At 44.7% G+C, this 24,092-nt stretch overlaps 1 protein-coding gene across 2 annotated transcripts in view; it reads right to left on the reverse strand.

Moving 5' to 3' along the window:
• Gria1 (glutamate ionotropic receptor AMPA type subunit 1) overlaps nt 1-24,092 on the reverse strand; it is a 324,275-nt gene that overhangs the window by 21,520 nt on the left and 278,663 nt on the right. For both annotated transcript variants that reach the window (XM_052757604.1, XM_052757603.1), the window contains exon 13: nt 20,402-20,649. In XM_052757604.1, the coding sequence (XP_052613564.1) occupies nt 20,402-20,649 (248 nt within the window). The remainder of the gene's footprint in view (nt 1-20,401; nt 20,650-24,092) is intronic.

Below are 24,092 nucleotides of genomic sequence, written 5' to 3' on the forward strand. Positions count from 1 at the left end.
GTCAAAGTCATGTCATTTGGCAGCAGGGAAGGTGCCTGGCTCACCCATTCTTCTGAGTGTTTCTACATCATAGTAGACATAAGTAATATATACATATATATATAGAGAGAGAGATAAAAACAATATAATTGACATCATAGTAAGCAGGATAAACTATTAGGTAAATTCCAGGGAAACCTAAGAAGGAGAAGAAGACAGGATCAGATTAAGAAGCAATTAAACATCAGACATTATAGGACAGAGGGTGACAGATACATCTTAAGAAAGTTGTGGCTCAGTCATTTTCCGGACACTTCTAGAAAATTCCAGCTTCATGCACTCTGACTACTACTTAGGGTTAAAAATGAAAGGCAAAAAGTGTTATGAATCTTCCTGTTGGAACCACTGTGGTGGAGACGGCAGACATCTGCTCCAGAAAGTCAAGTTAGTTTTGGCCACAGGATGACAACATGTACATAGGACATATCCAGAGCCATCTGCAAGGGCCAAGTGAGTGTGTCTCAGTTTGGGTCCTGACAGCTCCCAGCTGCTCCACTGCGTCCCTGGTGCTGAGGGTGTGTGTGCTGGGCCCACGGATGTATGCATTGGTAGACCTGCCTCCCTGCCACCTCACCTCACCTCACAGTGGCCGGTCAAGCGCTTATCTCCCTCCTCTCTCATCTCTATTCTTTCCCTTAAGGATTTCTCTGAAGGTGTGTTATCTTACATTTACTCCTAGTTTTTTTTTAATATACCCAAGAGGGATTCACAGACCACTGCGAAGCTATAATGAGAGGGAGAGGGGGGTTTGGAGATGTCTTAGCAGGCAGCAAGGGGCCTTGATAGGAAGGCAGGCTGCATAATTCAACTCTGTCCCAGTGGCCTCCATGGTCTCCTGCCCTGGTCCTTTCCACTAAGATGAAGTTAAGCTTCCCAGCACACCCCACCGTTGACTGTGGACGCTTGAATCATCATTGTCTTCGTTACTTGTTTACTTTGGGATGGAAACTTGGGCTGTTTGGTGGCTTAGGTGTGATCTGAAGTGTGCTGGTCCCTCCCTGGGAAGCACTTCCCACTCTCAGGAACTCTGCTCCTTGCAATCATTACCTTTGATTTACCTCTGATGGTTGTCAGTCATTGGGCAGCTAAGTAGACTGTAGCATATGGATCCCCAAAGGCAAGGGAGAGAGGCTCTGGATGCTGCTTTGCTGCCTGCAAAGGGCTTTCATATTTATGATTTCCCTGATCCCACGTGGGGAGCTTAAATGTGGGCAAGCTTCAGGCTGGGAAAACAATTTCCATGAACTGATCTGGGAAAGGCACTCCAGTGTTTAGGGGGACCCACTCCCTCCTTAGTCCCTCTCTCAAAAAGAACAAACAGTAAGAAAAAAGAATAAGCAAAATATGAGTTACCTGAGTTTGAGCAACTAAGCAAAGGTGTCATCAGATGCCCTGGATTTTCCTGAGGGAAGTGCTATGCTACACTGGGCAAACAGACAGTTCAAGATCTTTCCTTCCTTCTCCCCTATTTCTTCAATTTAAGGGGATATGGGTAGAAAGACCCACACAGGAGAAGGAGGGAACTGGACAAAGCAGAGAGAGGATGCTGTGATGCCAGAGTCTACTGTGGGCATTGCAGGAACAGTAACACCCTGTGTTCGTGGAGTCGTGACCTCCAAAGCAGGCCAGACAAGGACTGTTCGAGATTGACCTTCCTGGGAGAGTCTCCAGCTTTCACATTGTGACTGTCCCTCCTGCTGTAACGCTGCCCTAGCTGATGCCTTTGCTGGCCCTGCACCTTCAAATAAGCCATTGGTTTCCCCATTTTGCAGCTGTAGACCATTTTTTCACAACATTAAAGACTGTGTTCTCCGTGCTGTGTATAGGTTTGAGAATTTCCTTTTCTTTTGTCAGATGAAGGAATTAACAAGTAGGAAAAATTAAATTCAGTGTAACCTGCATGTACATAAGACTGCTATTTGGTAAACTTGGTTATCCGGAGTAGAACAGTATAGGAAGGGAATTCGAGCAGCTATCACATGCAGGGACACATAGATCACCATGATGAACAGTTGTTTTATGGAGGGTTTGCTGTGGTCTGGGCATCTGACAAAGCACGTGACCTGGTTCACTTTGTATTCACAGTCCTCCTTGGTTGTCAAGCTTTCCTGCCTGAGTTCTGCAACCAGTCCATGCCTTGTCCAAGGTTCAGACTCAGCCCTGTGGAGTCACTGTGCAACACTGCCTGCCAAAGATGGGGTGCTGTGCAACCTCTCCAGTGCCCAACAAACACACTTCAATACCTCTGAAGCTTCTGTTTAGAACAGACTGCAGCAGCCACAGATCCCCAGTACCAGCAGAGCAAGCAGGGATGAGACCTCAGCAAAGGTACTTCAGCAGCACATTGTATCATAGACCAGCTGTCTTTAATGGTTTAATAATCATTTAATAATCTACAGGACATTTCATCCAAGAGATGGGGGATACATGTGTTCAGCAGTGCATGGAAACTTCTCAAAAGGTGATCATACCATAGGCCACAAAGCAAGCTTTAGCATGTGCATGCACACCAACACACACACACACACCAACACACACACACACACACACACACACACACACACACACACACACACACACACGAGGGTCAAGATAAATTGTAGCATCTTGTCTCATCACTGTAGAATGAACTAGCAAGAGAATATTCAGAAACTACACCAAATGCTTAGAAACTGAACATTTAATCGAACAACAGATCACTGGAGAAATCATGGAGGAAATGATAAAATTGCTAAGAAACAAACGAGAGTGGTAACTCAACCCGGCAGATCCCTTGGGAACCAGACAAAGCAGTCCTAAGAGCAAGTTTCACAGCCGCAATAAGAAAACATGGAGATCTCAAATACAAAGCAAAACCAACGATGCATCTCACGACTCTAGGAAAACATGAAGGCAACCCCAAACCGAGAAGACAGCAAGAAAGAGTAAAGATTAGGCAGGGAGTGATGAGGTGTGGGTGGGGGGATACATCATTGTATTTCTTCATTGTTCATTTCTTCATTGTAAAGGTTAACAAGATTACAACTCCCTAGCCAAACTAACTGAGAGGGAGAGGGAGGGAGGGAGAGAGGGAGGGAGGGAGAGAGAGAGAGAGAGAGAGAGAGAGAGAGAGAGAGAGAGAGAGAGAGAGAGAGAGAACAACAACAACAAAAAAACCAAATAAAATCAGAGGCCAAAAGGGAGTTGTTACTACAGAGAATACTATCAAAACATATTCCAAAGGCTAGAAAACCTAGATGAAATTTAAATTTCTAAATGCACATGACCTACCTAAAGCCAGATGATATAAATAATTTAAAGCAAACTCATAATAAGCAGTGAGATTGAAGCAGTAATTAAAAGTCTCGAAAAACCAAAAAAAAAAAAAAAAAAAAGTTTTCCCACAAAGGCCAGTCCAGGACCAGATAGACTCACTGCCAAATTCAGTCAAAAAAGCAAACAAAAACCAATGACACGTATTTCTTAATTCATTTATCTATTTCTTTTTGTGTGTGTACGCACATGTGTGCATGGGTGTACATGTGCACACACCATGGCACACATGTGGAGACCAGAGGACAACTCGTGGGGGACAGTTCTCTTTTTCCGCCGTGTGGGTTTTCAGGATCAAACTTGGGTCATCAGGCTCGGCAGCAGGTACCTTAACCCACTGAACTGTGTCACCAGGCCCTGGATTCTAGGAAACTCTTAAGATCTAATATCAATATTTCTCAAACTGTCCCATAAAACAGAATGGCGAGGAACACTGCTAAACTTCTTCTACAAAGCCAGCATTATCCTGATATTAAAATTAGGTGAAGACACATCAACAAACCATTGGAAATAAAAAAAAAAAAAAAGAAAAACTACAGACCAATTTCCTCGATGAGCAATAGACACAAAAAGTTTCAACAAAAGACTTGCAAACTGAAGTAAAAAGCACATTGGGAAGATCAAGTAGGTTCCTTTGACATTCACAGATCGATAAACATAATTCACTATATAAATAAGCTTGAGGTCTGAGATCACATGATCATCTTTATAGATGCAGAAAAGGCATTTGATAAATTTCAGCATGCCTTCATGATAAAAGTCCTGGTGAAATTAGGACCAGACAGGACATTTCTCAAAACAGTAAAGATTATATATCGCAAACCTACAGCCAACATTATAATAAATGGGAAAACAAACTAAAAACATCTTTTCTAAGATGTGGAATGAGACAAGGGTGGTCACTACTTCCACTCTTAATTAGTATAGTGTTTGAAGTCTTAGCTAAAGAAATAAGAGAAGAGAAAGATGGAAAAGACATAGAAACTGGAAAGGAAGAAGTAAAGTTGTCTCTGTTCACAGATGGCATGATCCTAGACTTGAGGCCTTGCCAGAACATTCTTAGATTTCATAAACATTTTCAGTAAGGTTGCAGGGCACAAAACCAACACACAAAAGTAGGAGCTCTCATATATATCAAATAATAATCTCACTGAGAAATAAATTAGAAAATCATCTCATTTATTATAGTCTCCTCACAAATAAAGTACCTAGGAATAAACCTCATCAAGGATGCCCAAAGACCACTACTACAATGAAAACTTTAAAACACTGAGAGAAGCCGGGCGGTGGTGGCGCACGCCTTTAATCCCAGCACTCGGGAGGCAGAGCCAGGCGGATCTCTGTGAGTTCGAGGCCAGCCTGGACTACCAAGTGAGTCCCAGGAAAGGCGCAAAGCTACACAGAGAAACCCTGTCTCGAAAAACCAAAAAAAAAAAAAAAAAAAAAAAAACACTGAGAGAAGAAATTAAAGAAGGTATCAGGAGCTGCAGGAACTTCCACGCTCCTGGATTAGCAGAATTTACATTGCAAAAACGGCTTTATTATCAAAAGTCATCTATAGATGTAACACAATTCCCATAGAAGCTTCAGTGACATCTTTTTTTTTCACAGAATTAGAAAAAAAATTCAAGAATTCATATGAAAACACAAAGACCATGTAGAGCCAAAGCAATCCTAAGCAGAAAGAACACTGCTGAAGGCATCACAATATTTGACCTCAAATTATCCTACAGAGCGACAGTGAAAAGGAAGCGTGGTGCTTGCATAAGAACAAGTATGCAGGCCAATGTAAGAGAACAGGGGATAAACTCACACTGATATCACCACTTCATTTTTGACAGAGGATCAAAAGCACACACTGGGGAAAAAAAGCCCACTTAACAAAGGTACTGGCAAAACTAGATGTCCACATGCAGAAGAGTGAACTTAGACCCTCATCCCTCATCCTGAACAAAAATCAATTCTAAAAAAAATCAAAGACCTCCATTTAAAGTCTGGATTTTTGAAACCCCTAGAAGAAAATATGGACAGGACATTCAAAGTTGTAGATACAGGCAAAGGCTTTCTGAGCAGACACCGGAAGCACAGGGATAGTCCTGAGAATTAACAAATAGGATGACACAAAATCCAAGAGTTTCTGCACGGCAAGAGGAACTGTTCACAGCGTGAACAGACCGTCTAAAGAATGGGAGAAAGTCATTAGTCAAGCTGGCTAAAGCTTGGACGGGGGATTGAAACCTAGAATTTACATACATAACTAAAAAAAACGAATCCCCCAACCCATGCCAACCAATAAATGAGCGATGGAGTGAAGAACCTTCAAAAGAAGAAATGTACATGGTCAATTTTTTCTTTTTAAATTTCAACACCCTTTAGTCATCAGGGAAATGAGAATTCAACCCACTTTGAGAGTCTATCTTATTCCAAGCAGAATGTCTGAGATCAAGAAAACAAATAGCAATAAGTGGTGGTGGGGACATGGGGAGGGGGAACCCTTACTTACTGTTGATGGAGGGGGAACTGGTACAGATATTATGGAAATCTGTGTGGATGTTTCTCAAAAACCTAAAAATAGAACTTTTGTATGGCCCAGATATGGGCACACACCTAAGGACTCTGTATCACGTCACTGAGATGCTTCCTCATCCATGTTCACTACTGCTCTGTTCACAACAGTAAGGATACGGGGGCCGTCGACATGTCCATTAATGAATGAATGGATAGTGAAAGTGTGGCACATACACACAATAGAATTTTACTCGGTTGTAAAGAAAAATAAAATTGGTAGGAAAATGGGTGGATTTGGAAAGTTTTGCATTAAGTTGAAATGACATGGTAACTCTGGGGTTCTGGGCAGTACTCCATCCTCTAACTACTGGTGGTTCCTAGACATCTAGATTTTGTGGATGAGAAAAACAATAATCAAATGTGGATGTGAGAAAAAACAAACTAGGTGTGAAATAGATGCTAATTTTGCTAAGTAAAATGCTCAAAAGAGAACAATCCCCATCTAGCACACCCCCTTGAGTGGGAATATGGGCACTGGAGGACTTAGCACTGTCTCTCTGTCTGTCCTAGATCCCTGCGGCCTGCTGGCAACTCTCTCTTGGGCAGGCAGTGGCAGGTCCTTGGCCTGACGTTTGGAGATGCTATATTGCACAAACAACAATTAACTTAGACCACACCTTTAACTGACCACACCTGGGCTTCAGTTTGTGTTTTTACCAGCCCCACCCAGGACCAACTGATGAAGACTTGGTGTGGGGGGTCTCTCCACCAAGCAGTCCTCCTGGGTGTGCTTGTACGTCACTCACTGAGACAGCACCCAGAGAACTGACTTTGGAGTCTAACGACAATGGCCATCATTATTTTCATTCAGAAGGGATTTGTGGGAGGGGAGATTAAACCTGGATTACAACTGGCTAGCAAATGCAGCTATCTTTTCATTATAAAAATCATGAATTTTCCTGGTGTTACATTACAAGGGAAGAAATCGTGCAAGGCTTTTTACAAGGGAAATCCCGCTTGGCAAGAAAGTTTTCTTTTAAAGATTAAAAAATCTAACACTCTCTCTCTCTCTCTCTCTCTCTCTCTCTCTCTCTCTCTCTCTCTCTCTCTCTCTCTGCCTATGTGTGTGTAGATATGTGTACATCAGTTGCCTACAGAGGCCAGAAGAGGGCATTGGATCTCCTGGAGCTGGAGTCATAGGCAGTTGTGAGCTGCCCAACATGTTACTGGGGACTGAGGAGCAAGTGCTCTTAACCACCGGACTATCTCTCCAGCTCCAGACCTTTTTAGTTATTTTAAAAAATCTCATGTGTGTGTGTTTGTATGCACACATTTGCATGTGCGTGCAAGTGGCTGCAGATGCCAGAGGCACTGGAGTGTGTGTGTGTGTAATCACACACTTGCATGTGAATACAGGTGGCTGCATATGCCAGAGGCATTGGAGTGTGTGTGTGTGTGTGTGTGTGTGTGTGTGTGTGTGTGTGTGTGCAATCACACACTTGCATGTGAGTGCAGGTGGCTGCAGAAGCATTGGCTTCATCTGGAAGAAAGGTACCTTTTTAATAAAAGTCAAGTTAACAAAGGCAAGAGTTTTATGAAAACGGGTTTGCTTCATGCACAATAGGTACATACTCTAGCACAGTGCGCCACTCTCAGCCCAGAAACTGGACATGTTTTATTTATTTATTTATTTTTTTAATAAAATCAAAGCCTATGTGAGGGGCACATCTGTAATCTGAGCATTCAGGAGGCCGAGGAGGAGACAGTGAGCTGGAAGCCAGCCTAGGCAACATAGTCAATTACAGACCAACCTGGGCTACACAGTGAAACCCTGTCTAAAACCCCAAGGCCCAAAAAACAACAACCACAAAACCACAACAAACAAGCAAATACAAATTGAATTTCTAAGAGTGAAAAAGCCCGTGGAGATTTGGGATGTTCTGGGCAAATGAGCTCTCTTACATCTTTTTCCTGCTAGGCCTGTTTCCACCTGGCCGGCTGCCCACAGGAAACCCAGGCTTGGTGAGGTGGAGCGACCCGCCCAGGACACTCTTGCTGTTCCCTAGCAGACGGAGTCCCCTGTCAGTCCTAACTTCAGTCCCAGCTGTCACTTGCTGCTACTTTCCCAAGACTGACGTGCTATACCATGGAAGAGTGTGAACGCAGAGCTGACGTACCCTAAAGGCCAAGTCCAAAGGTCTCAAGCGGCAGAGCCAAGATGTACATCCAAACCTCCCCGTCTCCGGGTCTGCTTTTGTATTACAGCAGCTGCCAGCTCAGAAAAATCAAAAGACCCAGTGAGTCCGAGGTTCTTGAGGAGCTTGCTATTTTGGGTGGATGTTAGAAGAAAGCAACATACAATTTGTGTATCAGCAGGAGAAAGCCGGGCTCTGGCAGGCAAATCACCACCCGCCCGAGTGCTGCTGTTCTCGCCTAGGTAAAGGCCATTCAATTCCCATGTTGCTCATCTCGGGCCTTCTCACCTCACATTCTCACCTTCTCTTCTCTCTCTAATGTGTTGCTTTGCCATTTATGAGCTGCTCGGCCAGGCGCAGCGCCGCAACAGCAGAGTTCTAACGAGCATCAGTGCAAGTTTGTCTGTCTTTGTGATTCCACTGGTGTCCTGTGAGATTCAACAGCAAGGTGGGGCCACCCCTTCCTGTGGCTTTGGAGGTGGGGTGGGTGCTGGAACCTCTACTGCCTGCTGTTGCCAGTGTCTTCCCTGACTGCTTTAAGGATGGTATGTTAAGAAGGACAAAGGTAGTGGCACTTGGCAGGTGGGCACCTCCATTAGCACAGTGGTGGGGGTGTGAAAAAAAAAGAGGAAGGCATCATGATCAAGGTTTGTACCTAAGTGTGGTTGCACAGAGCCCTTTGAGAGCCTATCTTAGGTTCAGTATGCAACATGGAAACAGGGATGGCTGAGTCACAAGGCTAGGAGAAGATAGTGCTTGAATGCACACAGGGCGTTGCACATACATGAGCCGTGAGGTCCTTGTGGTTCCATCAGTCTAAAATGAGCTGATTCATGAAGTGGAAAATCCAAAAGCTTATGGAATTTTAGGAGGTATACTTTTTTTGGGGGGGATTCAGTTTCATTATCATAGGCAAGCAGGGAGACATCAATGCATACTGGATGTACTTCTGCCCATTTGGAGGTATATGGCATGACATTAGCCAACAGGATGGCCCCCATCCCAGGGAGGCCTCTTGTACTCCGTAGATGCACAATGCAGAATGGAGATGAGTTCCCTATGAAATTCAGGGTAGAAGCAGAAATCTGTTTTTCTATTTCCACATTCATCAGGTAGCTCTAAATGTGTGTGTGCGCGTGTGCACATGCACATGTATGTGTGTGCACGTTTTTAGAATCTATGCATTAAATGATCCAAGTCTTCTTTTTCTTTGCTGATTTTTGAGACAGGGTATCTTGTAGGCCAGACTCCTTGAACTGATTATGTAGACAATGCTGGCTGTGAATGGCTAATTCTCCAGCCTCCTCCACTACCTGAGACCTGAGATTAGAGTCGTGTGCTACAATCCGGTCAGTGATGTTAGTTGTCTGACCTCTTTTCTTCACATGCCTGTCTATGAGGAGACACTCTTGTCTAATGCTTGAGGAGACATTCTGGAAATGAGGCTGTTTGAGTTGGGAATCCAGCTTAGGGAACCTTGGGCCAATTCTGTCACCTCCCTGTGCCTTAGTTTCTTGAAATGTTTGATGAAGATAGAGACAAATTTGTGTCCACAGTGCCACTGTGTGAGTAAGATGACACACTCAGTATTTCTTACAAGTGCTTGGGTAACTGTGCTTGATGAATGTTGAGACAATCATCAGGGCCACCGGGTGCTGAAGCAGGCCCTTGCCACACTCTAGGCCTGGACTTCTGGGCCGGATACTGCACTAGCATCCTAAGATGCTTTCTCTGTGCTCTCTGTGGTCTGCTCCAGGGTACCGACCCAAGAATGCTTCTCTCCTTAGGAAAACCTCCACCTCTATTCAAATGTGCTTGCAGTTGCACGTGCACGTGCATGCACACACACACACACAAATGCACACACACACAGATACGCACACATACACACACACATATACACGCACACAGACACACACAATGCATGCATACATGTGCAAAACACACACTCACAATCTCACACACATGCACACACACACTCATGCACATACACTCACACACACTCACACAATACTCACATATACATACACACACACACACTCACATACACATACTCACATGCACACACTCACGCACACTCTCACACTCACACACACTTACACATACACACTCACACATGCACATACACACTTCACATATACTTCCTTTCTGCCCTCATCCTTTCCTTACTCCCTCCTCCTGTCCTTTTTCCCTTTCCCTTACTCTCCCTTTTTATCCACCCGCCCCCTTTTCTTCCTTTCTTCCTCCCTCTCCAGCCCTTTGGAGGAGGATGCAGACCAGACAGCCTCTCTGCCCAGAGCACTTTGTCTCTGATCAGACCTGACCTGGGTCACTGAGTTCATGAGGTTACCATGACAACGCGTATCCCTGGCTACCCATCAGGAGGCAAAGACCAATTGAAAGGGACTGCCATTTCCCTGGGACATACTGTATTTATCCTCAGCAGCAGGGCCTTGCACCGGCATCAAACTACAGGAAGAGTGGCTGATACTTGAAGTGTGGGAGGGAGGGAGAAATGAATATTAGTGTCTTAGTTTTTCAGCATGTTCCCTGTGGGGGAGGACCACAGATTGTTCTCGGAGAGAGACATTTTATTTCAAATGCAGCCAGTGTGTGCAGCGGAGAGGGAGGTGGGCTAGGCTCCTGCAGATTTCGGACACGGTGGGTTTTACAGAGAAGGAACAGACAAATTATTTAGACTTAAAGTGACTTTCCGGTAGGTCCAATGAGAAGAGGGGGTAGAAAACATTAAGGAGTGTCTTCTGTGACAGGCCTTTTGTAGTATTTTATCAATTTGTTGAAGAAACTTCATGAAATTATTATTCCAGTTTTTTAGAAATTATTTTCTATGTGTGCATGAGGTGTGTGAGTGCGTGTGTGTGTGTGTGTGTGTGTGTGTGTGTGTGTGTGTGTGTGTGTGTGTGTGTGTTGATGAAGGACAACTTTATTGAGTTGGGTCTCTCCTTCCACCTTTACATAGGTTCTGGGAATTGAACTTAGTCGCCAGGATCGTGGGGCAAGGCTCTTTAGCCACAGAGACACCTTGCTGGCCCAATTCCAGTTTTCTCGGTAAGAAAGAGGAGCCTTGTAAAGCTATGGTGAGCTGGCAAGTTCAGACAGCTGGCGAAGTCACTGACCTGAGCTGAGTTATGTGCCTCCAGGGTTGGTGACTACTGTGTCACTCTGTCTAGATTCCCTGACAGCCTTGCTACTGCATGCCACCCATCCCCCTGCTTGGCCTCTACCCCTGGCCCATCTTTCTCCCTAAACTTTTTTAGCCCTTATTTGCAGAATGGAATCCCTGGAGAGTCATTCAGACTCTGTGTTCCACGCTGTGAACCTTCAGAACCAGATCACTGGATGAAACCTAGAAGTGAGGGTGTGGGAAGAGACATTTCTCTCGAAACCAGCTCTCCTGGGTATCCTAGTAGACCCCGAAATCAGGGGCTGAGTCTTTAGAGGAATAGCTCAGACACCACACAGATTTCTTATTGTTTTCTCAATTGTTTCCAGGGTCGGTGTGGCTGACAGGGAGAAGAAAACTTCCTACAGCCTTCCGTAGCACTAAGATCAGCCTCAGGCAAAGAAATAGTGTTGGAGGAAGGACCACAGAGCTGCCCCATCGTCCCCACGTGTGTTCAGCTCACACATCTTTGACGTGTGGCCCTCACTTCCTTCCTTTCTTTACACAGATGTCACTATAGACAATTCTTGGAAGTTGTGTGAAGGGAGAAAAACATACCCTATGGGAACTCCAGTGAGACAGAAATGTTGGTGAGCAATCCTGAGAGACTCGTGTTTGAAAAGAAAAAGCAGACAGGCACAGGGTCCAGTCAATTTGGGAAGATGCCTGGCAGCCTTTGTCATCCTGGCTGGTGAGCTAGGAAGCTGGCACCTCTCAAAGCTATGCTTTTCACGACCTTTCAGGTATTTCAGAGCAAAACTGAGTGATTCTGTTTGGGAATCCTGTCCTTGGCAGCATTGGTTGGTACCTGTTCAGTTTTTGGTCAATAACACCAACTTCTACTAAAACCGGCTTCTTCCCAAACTACTTAGCTTTTAAGTAAAGACTGAAATGAGCACAGAGCCAGCACTCCCCACCCTATCTCCATCCCATCATACACTGTGACCAAGTCCACTGCCTCCTTCCAAGATGACCAGAACAGCTTTGCAAGTGACTTCTCTATCTGTGATCCTCTTTTCCCACCTACTCACATTACAAGCCACCTCCAGGTAATGTTTAGAATCAAGGTCCCTCCTTGTCTTTGGATTGCTCTTCTGACCTCTGCTTAACTACAGAGGCAGCTGCCCCCACAGACCATATAACTCATGGTTCCTCCATCCTGGCATATCTTCCAGTTCACAGGAAGATGGCTCTAGCCATTCCTGACAAGCTCCATGCTTGCCATCATCCGGATCTGCCCACTCTCATCCTCCACCCTTTTCTCTCATAGTTCTTCAAGACTTCTGTCCAATGTCACTTGGCAAATCTTGTTTCTTAGATGTAGCCTCTCCTCCCTCTGAGTGTCTTTGACTGTCTTATATCACCAACAAAACAGTAAGTTTTTTCTGTTCATGATCTCTTCTGGAGACTGCATCGCTTAGAGACTGGGGTTATTTCTCTCTCACCATGCAGGGCTGTGCACAGTGCTGCATGTGGGGTGGGCATCAGAAGTGAAGCCATGAAATGGAATAGCCCAAGGAGTAGATCTCAGACCTTCCTGAATGTCTGCCGTTAGTGGGGGTGTTGTGGGGGAGCTGCATTGTGCTCCTGTGTCCCCTTGGCCCAAACATCTGGCACAGACAAGATGTGACAGAACACGGAGATGTCACAATCACAGAGACCACAGAAGCCCCCACACACCCACAGTCAATTAAAGACCAGACTAGGACCAATGTCCTGGTTAGGGTATAACTCTTAGCAAATCCATTAAACTCCTGGCAGATGATGGTTCGCAAAGGAGGGCCGTTAACTAAGAATTCAACAGAGGCTGATCTGTTCTACATTCTCGCTTGGGTTTGTAAATACAGGCCATGCACCTTGACCTAGGAGGCTTGAACATATTGTCTCTGACTAAAGGGACTATGCATCTCAGCGAGGAGGCTGCATTTTAGCCAGGCACTTCCTTTTAGTTGGCGCCAAAAGACCCATAGATTATAATTAGTGGATTTACTAATTGCCTTTCCCATAGAGACTGGCATTGGCCTGTCCATCTTTATTCACAACCTGAGGGCTTCAGAAACATAACTCAGCCCCTCAACCAAGCCCAAACATGCAGAGACAGCCAGCAAAAAGCATCTGTTTCAAAGGAATGCCACTTGTGCAAACGGAAAGCCAAGCACTGAGCCATCTCACTTCATCAGGGTATTTGTTTCCCGAGTAGGGAGAGAAATGCTATTCTGTCATTAAAAGTCTTTTAACACTCTGTGGGACCATGATCTGACTTCTGCTAAGCAGAGCTGACAGGTGTCAGAGCTTGGGTCTTAGGTCTTTCCTTCCTTCCTTCCTTCCTTCCTTCCTTCCTTCCTTCCTTCCTTCCTTCCTTCCTTCCTTCCTTCCTTCTTTCCTTTCTTCTTCTGTCTTCCTATCTCCCTCCCTCTGTCCTTCCTTCCCTCCTTCTCTTCCTTCTTTTCTTCTTTCTTTCTCCCATTTTTGTTTAACATGTACATGCTTGGGTGGGTGTTTTCACATGAACATACACATGTGGAGGTCAGAGGTCAACATTGGGTGCCTTCCTGTATTGCTCTCTGTCTTGTTTCTTGAGAGAGTCTCTCACTGAACCTGGAGCTTGCTGATTTGGCTAGACAGACGGGTTGGCAGTGAGCTGCAGGGATCCTCCTGTCTCTGCTTCCCCAGCCTTGGGAATTATAGGCACATGATTACCTGGGTTCGGAGACTCGAACTTGGGTCCTCAAGTTCATGTGAGAAACACTTTACTGAATGAGCTACATCCATATCTCTTAGACACCAGTTTTCTGATCTTAGGAGGCAGAAATTCACAATCCATCTGGGAGCAATGTAGGGCAGATTGGAAGGAATGTTCACTAGTGTGTGGAGGTATGGTGTTGACAGAACAAACAGAGGGTTGCTGAGTAGGTGGCATCTGTAGAACACCTGCCTGGATGGGCTGTTGCTGTTCTGCCTTTGTTGAAATCGGAGGAATCTTGTAACCATGTCCTGAGCATACAGAATCACATTTCTATAGCATCAGCGTTTAACACTTTCCAGCCTTGCGAGTGACTTAACAAGTTTTGAAAAAGTGCAATGTTTCAGAGGACAGGAGCTGCTCCTTTACTCTCCCTGGTTTCCACTTGTCCTACAGAATGGTTTCCTGGGATCAAGTCATTGGATGTAAAGTAGCTGGAGCAGAAACATGCACCTCTAGGGTTTGGTCCAAAGCAACTCATTCATATTTAAACCATCTTGGCGAAGCGCCCTTCTCACCTCAGGTGTGTGAGGCACAGATATAGTGCAAACTGGCCAGAGTGTGTCCGTGCATATTCTTAGATGCTAAAAAAGGGATCCTTTCCTTTTTTTGCATGTGTGTGTGGTATGTGTGCATGTGTGTATGTGAGTTTGGTGGGGAGACAGAAACATATTCAGGTGTGTGTGCATGTGTGTGCATAGGCCTGAAGTTGCTGTCAGGTGTCCTTCTCAGTAGTTCCCACTTTATTTACTGAGGCAAGGTCTGGCTGAACCTGGGCCTAGTCGATCTTAGCTAGTCTAGGTAGTCAGTTTGTCCCCACTGCTGCCTAAGTGTTGGGATGACAGGTGGCTCCGGCACTGGTGTGACTTTTGTGTGGGCTTGTGGGATCTGAACTCCACCACTCAGGTTTACACTCAAGCACTTAATTTGGTGAGTCAGCCCTCAACATCGATCCCTTCTAACACAGATGAGACGCAGAATCCCTTCTGTAGAGAGCATGGGGATTTCCTAAGCAGAAATGCTGGGCCCTCTTCCAGCAACTTTACTCTTGTGTTGGTGGGTCAGGGGTCACATGATCCATGGCTACTGTCAAGCACTACAGAGAAAGGAGGATGGAGAGAGGGCAGGGGAGATGCAACCCTGCAGTTGGAATTCCTGATATGAAGGTGGGTCATCAGGGTTCTGTAACTGAAGATGGATGAATTTACTATTTTCTATTTTTATTTGTGTGGATGAATGTGTGCCCATGTGTGATATAGAAATGTATGATATAGAAATGATAGGATAAAAGGGTAGATTATTGAATCCACTTCAATCCAAAAAAACAACTATTAATCTTACATATTTTACATTAGTATGGATTTGGTTTATTGACACAAATTTGAAGTTAATTTTGTTATACTGCATATATATTTCTATTCTTGTTTAAGGTATTATGTTTATGTAGCTCATTTAAAATTCTAATATATAATTAAGAAATATAGATTAATAGTCATCTATGATAATCAAATTTATAGTCATGTTAGTTAAGTTTTCTAGGTATACATATATTTCAATTAGGTACATAATATTTAAACACTTCAAAGACCTACAGAATTTAAGGTGTTTTAATAATAGACTTTTCTGGACAGTGAGACACATCTGTTCCTGACAGCACCAACTTACTTTATAGAGGAAGATGGGCATCTAAGACACTCCATATGGAATTTATCTTCTTATTGGCAAAACTGCCCATTCAGGCAAGAACTGCTCTTGCCTGGACTGCTTGACAGTATGCTGTATAAACTGGACATGCAGGACCCATAGGAAAGTGATCACTGAACTTTGCCAAAACAAGGTGAGGTGGCCCTTCAGGTTCCTGCTTCACAGAGAAGACTGCCAGACATTCTGTAGGACACAGGGAGAAGTGATGAACTTTTCCAATAGGTGAGACAATCCTTCAGGTTTCTTGCTTCACTAAAAAGTCTGCCAGAGACTCTAGGCTTGTAGGCTAAAGATGGATGCCTGAACATTGCAGAGGAACTTTAGATCCAGGCAGCCAGATGTCTCTGTCATTTCTAGAATTTTGGAAGTTGCTGACAATGCATTTCCTGTTTACTTAGGTAATATTATATCCTTCTGGGGTCTTTGATGGAGTTGAAGACTAGATAGTTATAATTATAGTTTTCCTTAGTCATGATAAATGATGAGCTAGATATAAAACTTTAGACTCACAAAAGGATAGATGATAGAATATTTTCTTTAATTTTGCCAAATACAAATAGACTAGATATTGTAACTGTAATTCTTGCTTGATAACTGTTTCATTATGTGTAATTTTACTGTTAAAATTAAAACCTTCCTTTTTGATTAGACAGAAAAAGGGAAGTGGTGTGGGATGTCTTTCTGTATGCTGTGAATATGTGTTGCTCCCATTGGTTAATAAATAAAGCTGCATTGACTTATGGCAGGGCAGGATGGAGCCAGGTGGGATATCCAAGAGAGATAGAGAGAGAAAAAAGGCGGAGTCAGGGCAGACATTGCAAGCTGCCACTAGGAGAAGCAAGATGTGAGAGAACAGGTAATGCCACACAGCCACGTGGCAAATACAGATTTATAGAAGCCTGAGCCATTAGGCCATAAAGTTTGTAATTAATATAAGCCTCTGTGTGTTTACTTGGGACTGAGTGGCTGTGGGACCAGGTGGGACACAGGAAAACTGGCTACACATGTGAAATTGTGCCGTGTATGATCTGACATATTCTGGACTCTGAGAATCCTGCAACCAGATCATTTGGGTTTCTCTTTTCCTTTCTCCTTCTCAAATCATAACTGCCTTGTCTTTTTACAGAAATGTAAACCAAAGAGGTAGGCTTTTCTTTACTGCAGATTCAGATTCCCGGGGTTGACCCCAGGGAGAGTCTTCGAGTGTGGAAAATGCACCAAGGCTATTCATAGCAAAGGGGCCTCTCATCATCTTCCCCTGTCACAGTGCCCAGTGGTGGCTCTGGACTCCAAACACTTCATTTTTTTTCCTGAGTTGATGGTTATCATTTTGCCTATGAATACACACACACACACACACACACACACACACACACACACACACACACACTGGCTTCAGTCTAGCAGCTGCCTTTGACAGAACTGTCTGTCAGTCATCCACCCTGGAACTGCTTTTGAATAAGTCGCAGCCCTGAGAGCTGAGTCAGATGGCCTGACCTCATGCCCACCTGCTGTTGTTTTCTTGAAACCGGACCTTTGTAACATGGGGCTAATGACAGCCCATAGGGATGACAGGAGATAACGTTCATACTACAGCCAGTGGCTGTTATGATAGGAGGAGGGCATTTCAGTGCAGAATAACCAAATTCTAGGTTCCTGTCACTGAAACTCCCAATGCTTTTCAGGTTGTTTCCTTATTCCAAGTGCGTGCGGCAGAGGAGGAGCAGCATTAGGGCTCTGTTGAGGGACAGACCATAGCTCCTCTATGTGCCTTGTTGTCAGCTGATGGCCTTGACCACAAAACCTCCAGACAACCACTGGCTTTCCTTTAACCTGTGACATCTGATTCTGTACGCTGCATCCTTCTCGGCTGATGGTCTGTAAGGTCCCGAAATAAAAGTCATTTCCCTGACAAACACTACTGTCTGGATCTTGTTTAAAATCTGCCTAAACGTATACAAAGAGTCTTGTGAGTTCTTCAGGGTGGTGGTGCCTGATTGGTGAATACCAGGCCATGAGATTTCTCTCCACTAAGGTTGTAGTCAGTGGTGTTTAAATCCCCACTGACATCTTTGTTGTCTGAACTCCTGGAGAATTACCAAAAACTCTTTAAAGCATTTTCATTGATGTTTGAAATAAAGACTAAAATCTTTCACAAAACCTTCTCTAACCTTACATCTCAAGCTCAGCCCCATCTCTTCCCTCTTCTCTTCCCTTTTCTTCATCCCTGTGTTATGGTTTCTTCCTTCAGTGTCTTTCAGCAGGTTGTTCTTTATCTGTAACTTTAACATTCTGCCTGTCTGCTTGTCTGTCTGTCTGTCTGTCTGTCTGTCTGTCTCTGTGTCTCTGTGTGTGCGTGCATACATGTGAGTACAGATGCCCACTGAGACCATCAGATCCTGTGAAGCTGGAGTTACAGGTGGTTGTGAGCTGCGTGGTATTGGTGCTAGGAACTGAACTCTTGTCTTCTTCAAGAACAGCCAGTGCTCTCAACTGCTGAGCCATCTGTCCAACTCCTAGACTTCTCCCCATCCTCTTGCTTTGCCTTGTTCGTTCCTTGAATGTGCAACCTCATTTTGAAGAAAGCAGCCTTAGAGGCATCTCCCTACCCAGGCTCTACCCATCCCCTAGACCTGGCTGGGTCTTTCTGCCTAGCTGTGTTGAAGGTCTTCTCCTTGACCTCAGTGTCCTGTCATTTTGATGGATTCAGCCGTTGATTTTTTAAAATCTGTCTTCATAGAGATTTGATGTTTGAATCTGAGTTGGTGTTTACCATATATTCTAGAAAAATCATTCAAAATCTAACCTATACTTAACGTCTGCACTTGGAAATCATTGCAGATCAGTTCTTCTTTTTCTGACTTTCCCTCTTCGCTCTGGTTCCCACTTTTCTGTACTACCCTGAGGAATTTTCTCTAATTGCCCTTCCCCATAACAGTACACGAATTCTCCCTTCAATTTTAGCTAGCTTACTATTTACCATGGATTCAGATTTTATACAGACGGACATACCATTTCTGTAAACTGTAATTCAGACTTTATCAGGTGTGCCTGATCTTTAATGAGAGTTTCTTTCAGAATGTCTCTGACTGATGTCTTGCTCGTATTGCTGACTTTGGAGTACGTGGGATGTTGTGTAATTTGCAGCTCCGTCCTGCTTAGGGTAGTCCCAGAATCATTAGCTTCTGCTTCTTCACTTTGGTTTTGATTTTTTTTTCCCATTTTGGCCCTGGAGAGTTCCTAACTTGCATTTAAAAGGCTGGTTGATACATCCTATCCAGCATACCCACACATCTTACAGTGACAATTTTGTTCTATCTTGTTACTGGAAATAGATGTCCTCGAGGGCCCCTTTTGTAGACTGTCCTAGTACCTTTCATGATTATTATTAAAACATTAAGCAATTAGGAGCTGTTGAACGCCTGCCTCCTCTTGCAATCATGTAGTTACATGGGAAGGGTGCCTTGTTCGGAACAGTGGTGCCAGCTGCTACGCCAGGGCCTGGGAGAATGACGGAGCTCAGTGTCATTTCCATGAATGAATGAATGAAGCAAGGCAGAGTGGCCATGGCTGTCCTGTCAAGCAGTCTCTCTCCATCCCTTTACTGCCTTTATTAACTCATCTTGTTCTTCCTAAGAGGGTATCCTTTCCTCAAACATGTTTACTCCTTCTGTAGTCAGTAATTTCTCACTGGTGATTTGAGGCTATGTTTTCCATAACACTTTATGTACTTTTTCCACTCCCTGATCTTTCTTTTTTTTAAGATAGGGTCTGTCTGTGTAGCTCTGGCTGGTCTGGAACTTGATATGTCAAACAGGTTGGCCTTGAACTCAGAGAAATCCTCCTGCCTCTGTCTCTTGAATGCTGGGATTAAAAGTGTGCACCACCATGCTCAACTTGAGTTTGTTCCATTTTGACTCACTACCTTCTTGACCTCAGAAGGACTGGGGTGTGAATTGTTTCTGGGCAGGTAAAGAAACCTAGGGGTCATTTGATAAAATGTCTTCCCTTCTGCAGGATAGTAGCAAATTCTAGAATTAACTCTGCTTTAGCCCATCTGATAGCAAGCATGTAGGACTTTGCCCCTAGCTATTTAGAATGAATAGCAAAGGTCCTTTATGTGAACATAAAATTGACTTTGCCTCTATGCTGATCAACCCACTTTTGCTAAAGAAGCCTATGTCAAGGCAGACACACGGGCTGTGTTAACTTGGACCTGTTCATTAGGAGGCACTTTGATTTGAACATTTCTCAAGGCTCAGATGGCTGGGCTTTTCATTTGGACAATGTGTTTCTCCTTCTTTTGAGAGCCACATTCCAAACCATTTCCTGTCAGAGTCCATATGGCTGGAGAGCCACGCTCATGGCTGAGTTGGATGCAGGGTTTCTACTAAGGGACAGAGTGTCACAGATCACAGGATGGAAGCACAGGGGTTACCAACATCTAACACTGAAGGAGTGAGGTGGACAGTGAGGCACGGGGAAGGACACACAGGCAGCAACATCAAAGCAAGCTGAGGCTCCCCCCCCAGGTCAGTTTCCAACCTCAGGGCTGAAGGTCACAGGTGGCTGGAATCTTCCAGGCCCACAGGCATTTCAGAAGATCTCTTCTTGGAGGCTTCTATTATGCATGGGGGCCTGTGGTAGATGCAGCGGCTTCGTTCCTGTGATGGGGAGAGCAGAGGGAGCACGAAGGAGGCAGATCTGGGTACTTACCTCAGGGCGGACCCCTTGGGTGTTGCAATGCCGTAGCCCTTGGAATCCAAGTTACCTCCCACTTTCATGGTGTCGCAGGGCTTTCGCTGCTCAATGTACTCATTCATGGTGGACTCCAGGAGGTAGGCATATTTGCCTTTAGATTTTCTCACTCTGATCATGCCCTCCTCTGTGGTCCGAACAAACACAGATGGTTCTGCAGACTTCATGTATGTCCACATCTTCTCAAACACGGCGATTTTAGACCTCTGGCAGGGGACAGGAACAAAGCCAGGGTTAAGCAATGATGGTGTGCTTGACTGGGGTCGGCACACGCATCAGTGAAGAGCTGTGTGGAGCTTGATCACAGATTCATGAGCCAGATCAGCTTAGGAAGAAACAAATTATGAGTGATTACAAAATAAGAGCCTCTAATTAGTACCAGTAGGTTCCAAGGTACAAATATCTTGTAAATATAGAATGAACAGAGTATCTCAGAGTCGTTTAATTACTTCTGAGCAATTATATTCCTTCCAAATAGGGGAAAGATAGGCAACTAGTTCCCTGTCTGTCTTTGATTTTTTTTTTTATAGACAGGATTTCTCTGTGTAGGTTTGGTGCCTGTCCTGGATCTCTCTCTGTAAGACCAGGCTGGCCTCGAACTTACAGAGATCTGCCTGGCTCTGCCTCCTGAGTGCTGGGATTAAAGGTATGTGCCACCACCTCCAGGCCCCCTGTCTATCTTTGAAAGACATTGTGGAACCTGTCTATAGTTCAAAAGGGGTGCATGAATACTGCTCCAAAGCAGAGGGCTGAATGACAGCAGGATTTGACTTCACTAAATACCGCAAAAACTAAAAAATTTAAAAAACCAAACAATAGCAACAACAACAAAAACCTTTCTTGCCCATGCCAAGTTCTTGTCATTTCCTATAAGACCCGCCCTCCCAACATCAGTTGTCTGATAAAAGCATAGCATGTGTGATGGTTGAAATGAGAACTGCCCCTCAAAGGCTCTCGTATTTGAATACTTGGTCACAGTTGGTGGTGGTGTTTGGGAAGGTATAGAAGGTGTGACCTTGCTGGAGGAAGTGTGTCACTGGGAATGGGCTTTGAGGGCTTTAAAGTCTCCCAATACAGCTCACTTTCTCTGCTTGGTGTGTGGAGTTGAGGATGTGAGCTCTCAGCTTCCTTTCTGCTCTGGCCACCACGTCAGCTTGCTGCCGTGCCTCCCCACCTTGACGAACTTTTCTCCTTCTAGAACTGTAAGCCCAGATAAACTCTTCCTTCTATAAGTTGCCTGGGTCACGGTACTTTATCACAGTGACAGAAAAGTCATGAATGCAGCATGAGACACAATACTTTCATCGCCTTACATTTGAAAAGCCTCCAAACTAGGGCTAGGGAGCTGGCTCAGTTGGTGAACTGCTCACTTTGCAAGCTTGAGTCGGAGTTTATATCCCTCATACCCACATTGAGAAAAAGTTGCCTTGTATGGCAGGGCATTCCTGTAATCCCAGTCCTGGGAAGGCAAAGACCGGAGGTTTCCTGAGGCTTGCTGGCCACCTGGTCAGTCTTGCTAGGTTAAATCATGGCGCTCCAGGTTTGGTGAGAGACGGTCTCAAAAATTAAGATGGAGAATAATTGAGGAAGATAGCCGATGTTGAGCTCTGGCCTCTGTGAACATGTGCAGGTATGTCTTCATGTACCTACATGCACACATTCACACACACACACACACACACACACACACACACACACACACACACACACACACACTCCAAATTTTCATAAACCGTTTCTTCGTCTCTGAAATCAGCTTTGGCCTTTTTTTTTTTTCATTGGGGGTTTTGGCTGGATTGTTTAATCCAGGAGTATAGCTGCATCCTTCTCTTTCCAAAGACGGGAGTAAGTCCTATGTCCTCAGAGACCCTCAGCCCCCAGGACAGCAGTCCTCTGCCTCTAGTGGACACTTGAACCAGTACTGTAAAAATGCAGACACCCTGCAGTAAACCTAGAGTTTTTGATCTGGTAGAACTCTCCCAAGGGTCCTGATCTATGAGGCTCAGCATTTGTCAGTGAGGCCTGATTTCCCTGGAGGTCACGAGTTTCAGGGTCACTCAGTGTATGGCCTGGCTACTCTGTGGAGATTACTAGCCATCATTTCTTGGGAACTGGGCTCAAGTCTGTAGAAGCTACTGAGGCAGGGAGATATCCTCTCTGTGTCCTTCTCAGAGTCTAACTGAGGCTCTTGTCAGGGCGCATGGTTCAGGACCGCAGACCAGCTCTCTCATCTCATAATCTTACAAGCTTTTATTTATTTGTTTTTGCCAGGGGAGAGGGAGTATTTTTCCCAGGGACATTTTAGGGGTATTGGAATATGGCTTTTGATGTTCCTTTTCTGATGTGTATGTGTTTTTCGGGGGTAGAGGATGTATTTATCTGTCCCTATCTTGTAGAGCCAGAGGTCAACATCTGTGCCTTTCTCTGTTGCTCTCCACCACATCTTCTGAGACAGTCTGTCATTAAACCTGGAACTCACCAGTTGGTTAGACCGGCTGCCTAGAAGGCCCCAGGATCTTCCCACCTCGATCTCCCAGGCACTGGGGTTACAAACTGGTGTTGCCACAGGTTTTTACCTGGTGCTGGGATCTGATCTCAGATTCTCAAGCTTGTGCAGTGAGCACCTAACTCACTGATCTATATTTCCAGTCCTAAGACTTTGGAAATGGACAAGTGTTAGCTGCATAAAAAAGCCTTAAAATAAAGAAAAAGACAGTTACTGGAGAAGTTATATAACCTGTATATCAGTTACTAAATAGATCACATTTAATTAATATAGAATCATTACTATACATGCAACATTGCTTTTGTCTGTATGAAGCATTAGGTTTATTTTTTTGATGTCAAGAACATCAGATAAACAACTGTCACTTTGGCTAACTGATCTGTAAAATATTTAGGACCCAGAAAAATCCTAAGTTTTGAGTTAAAATTGTTGGAAATAGTTACTTGGAATTTCAAGGAGGCATGTGACATGGATTTAATTTGTGATGGTCCCTCATTAGGCAAACTATTTCACTTGTTCCATAAAGAGATTTGGAGAGAACACTGGACTGGGCCAGAGGAGCCTGGATTCTGCTCTCGCTTTTATTTCTAGGTCTTGGTCTGTTCTCTGGAGCACTCTTCTTTGGGCCTCTGTTTCCTCCTTTTATTTCATGGTAATTTTAAAACGTCTTGCTGGCTTGAAATATCTGATTCTGCCATGAGAGCAACAGTGTCAGTGAGGGAGAGAGGAGAGCAAAGGGAGGGGCAGCATCCACACCCAGTCAGCATGGCATGTCGAGGGGACCCAGTACTCTCTTACCGGGAACAGGGAAACACACGCTTTCAGTCAGGACCAGACACAGAACCAACCACACACACAGCAGGGTGATTGGAAGAGGCAATTTGACCTGACAGGATGGGCACAGCAGGCGACAACTGTGGACAGGCAGAACTGAGAAATCCTGGGGCAGCAATATGCAAAAAATTACCACATCCTCTCAGCCATACCCCCAAACCCAGGCTGTGCTCACAGGTGCTCAGGGACCACCAGGACAATCTAATCTCCAGGAGCTCAAGTGGGGTATGAATGGCAGAGAAGCCTGGCAATGTGCCAGGCTATCTGTTCCTGACTCTGTCCTGCGTAGCTCCCATCACCTTTCACACA

This window comes from Peromyscus californicus, unplaced genomic scaffold (assembly GCF_007827085.1).
Source record: "Peromyscus californicus insignis strain IS unplaced genomic scaffold, ASM782708v3 Scaffold_3__1_contigs__length_106647218, whole genome shotgun sequence".
Classification (NCBI taxonomy): domain Eukaryota; kingdom Metazoa; phylum Chordata; class Mammalia; order Rodentia; family Cricetidae; genus Peromyscus; species Peromyscus californicus.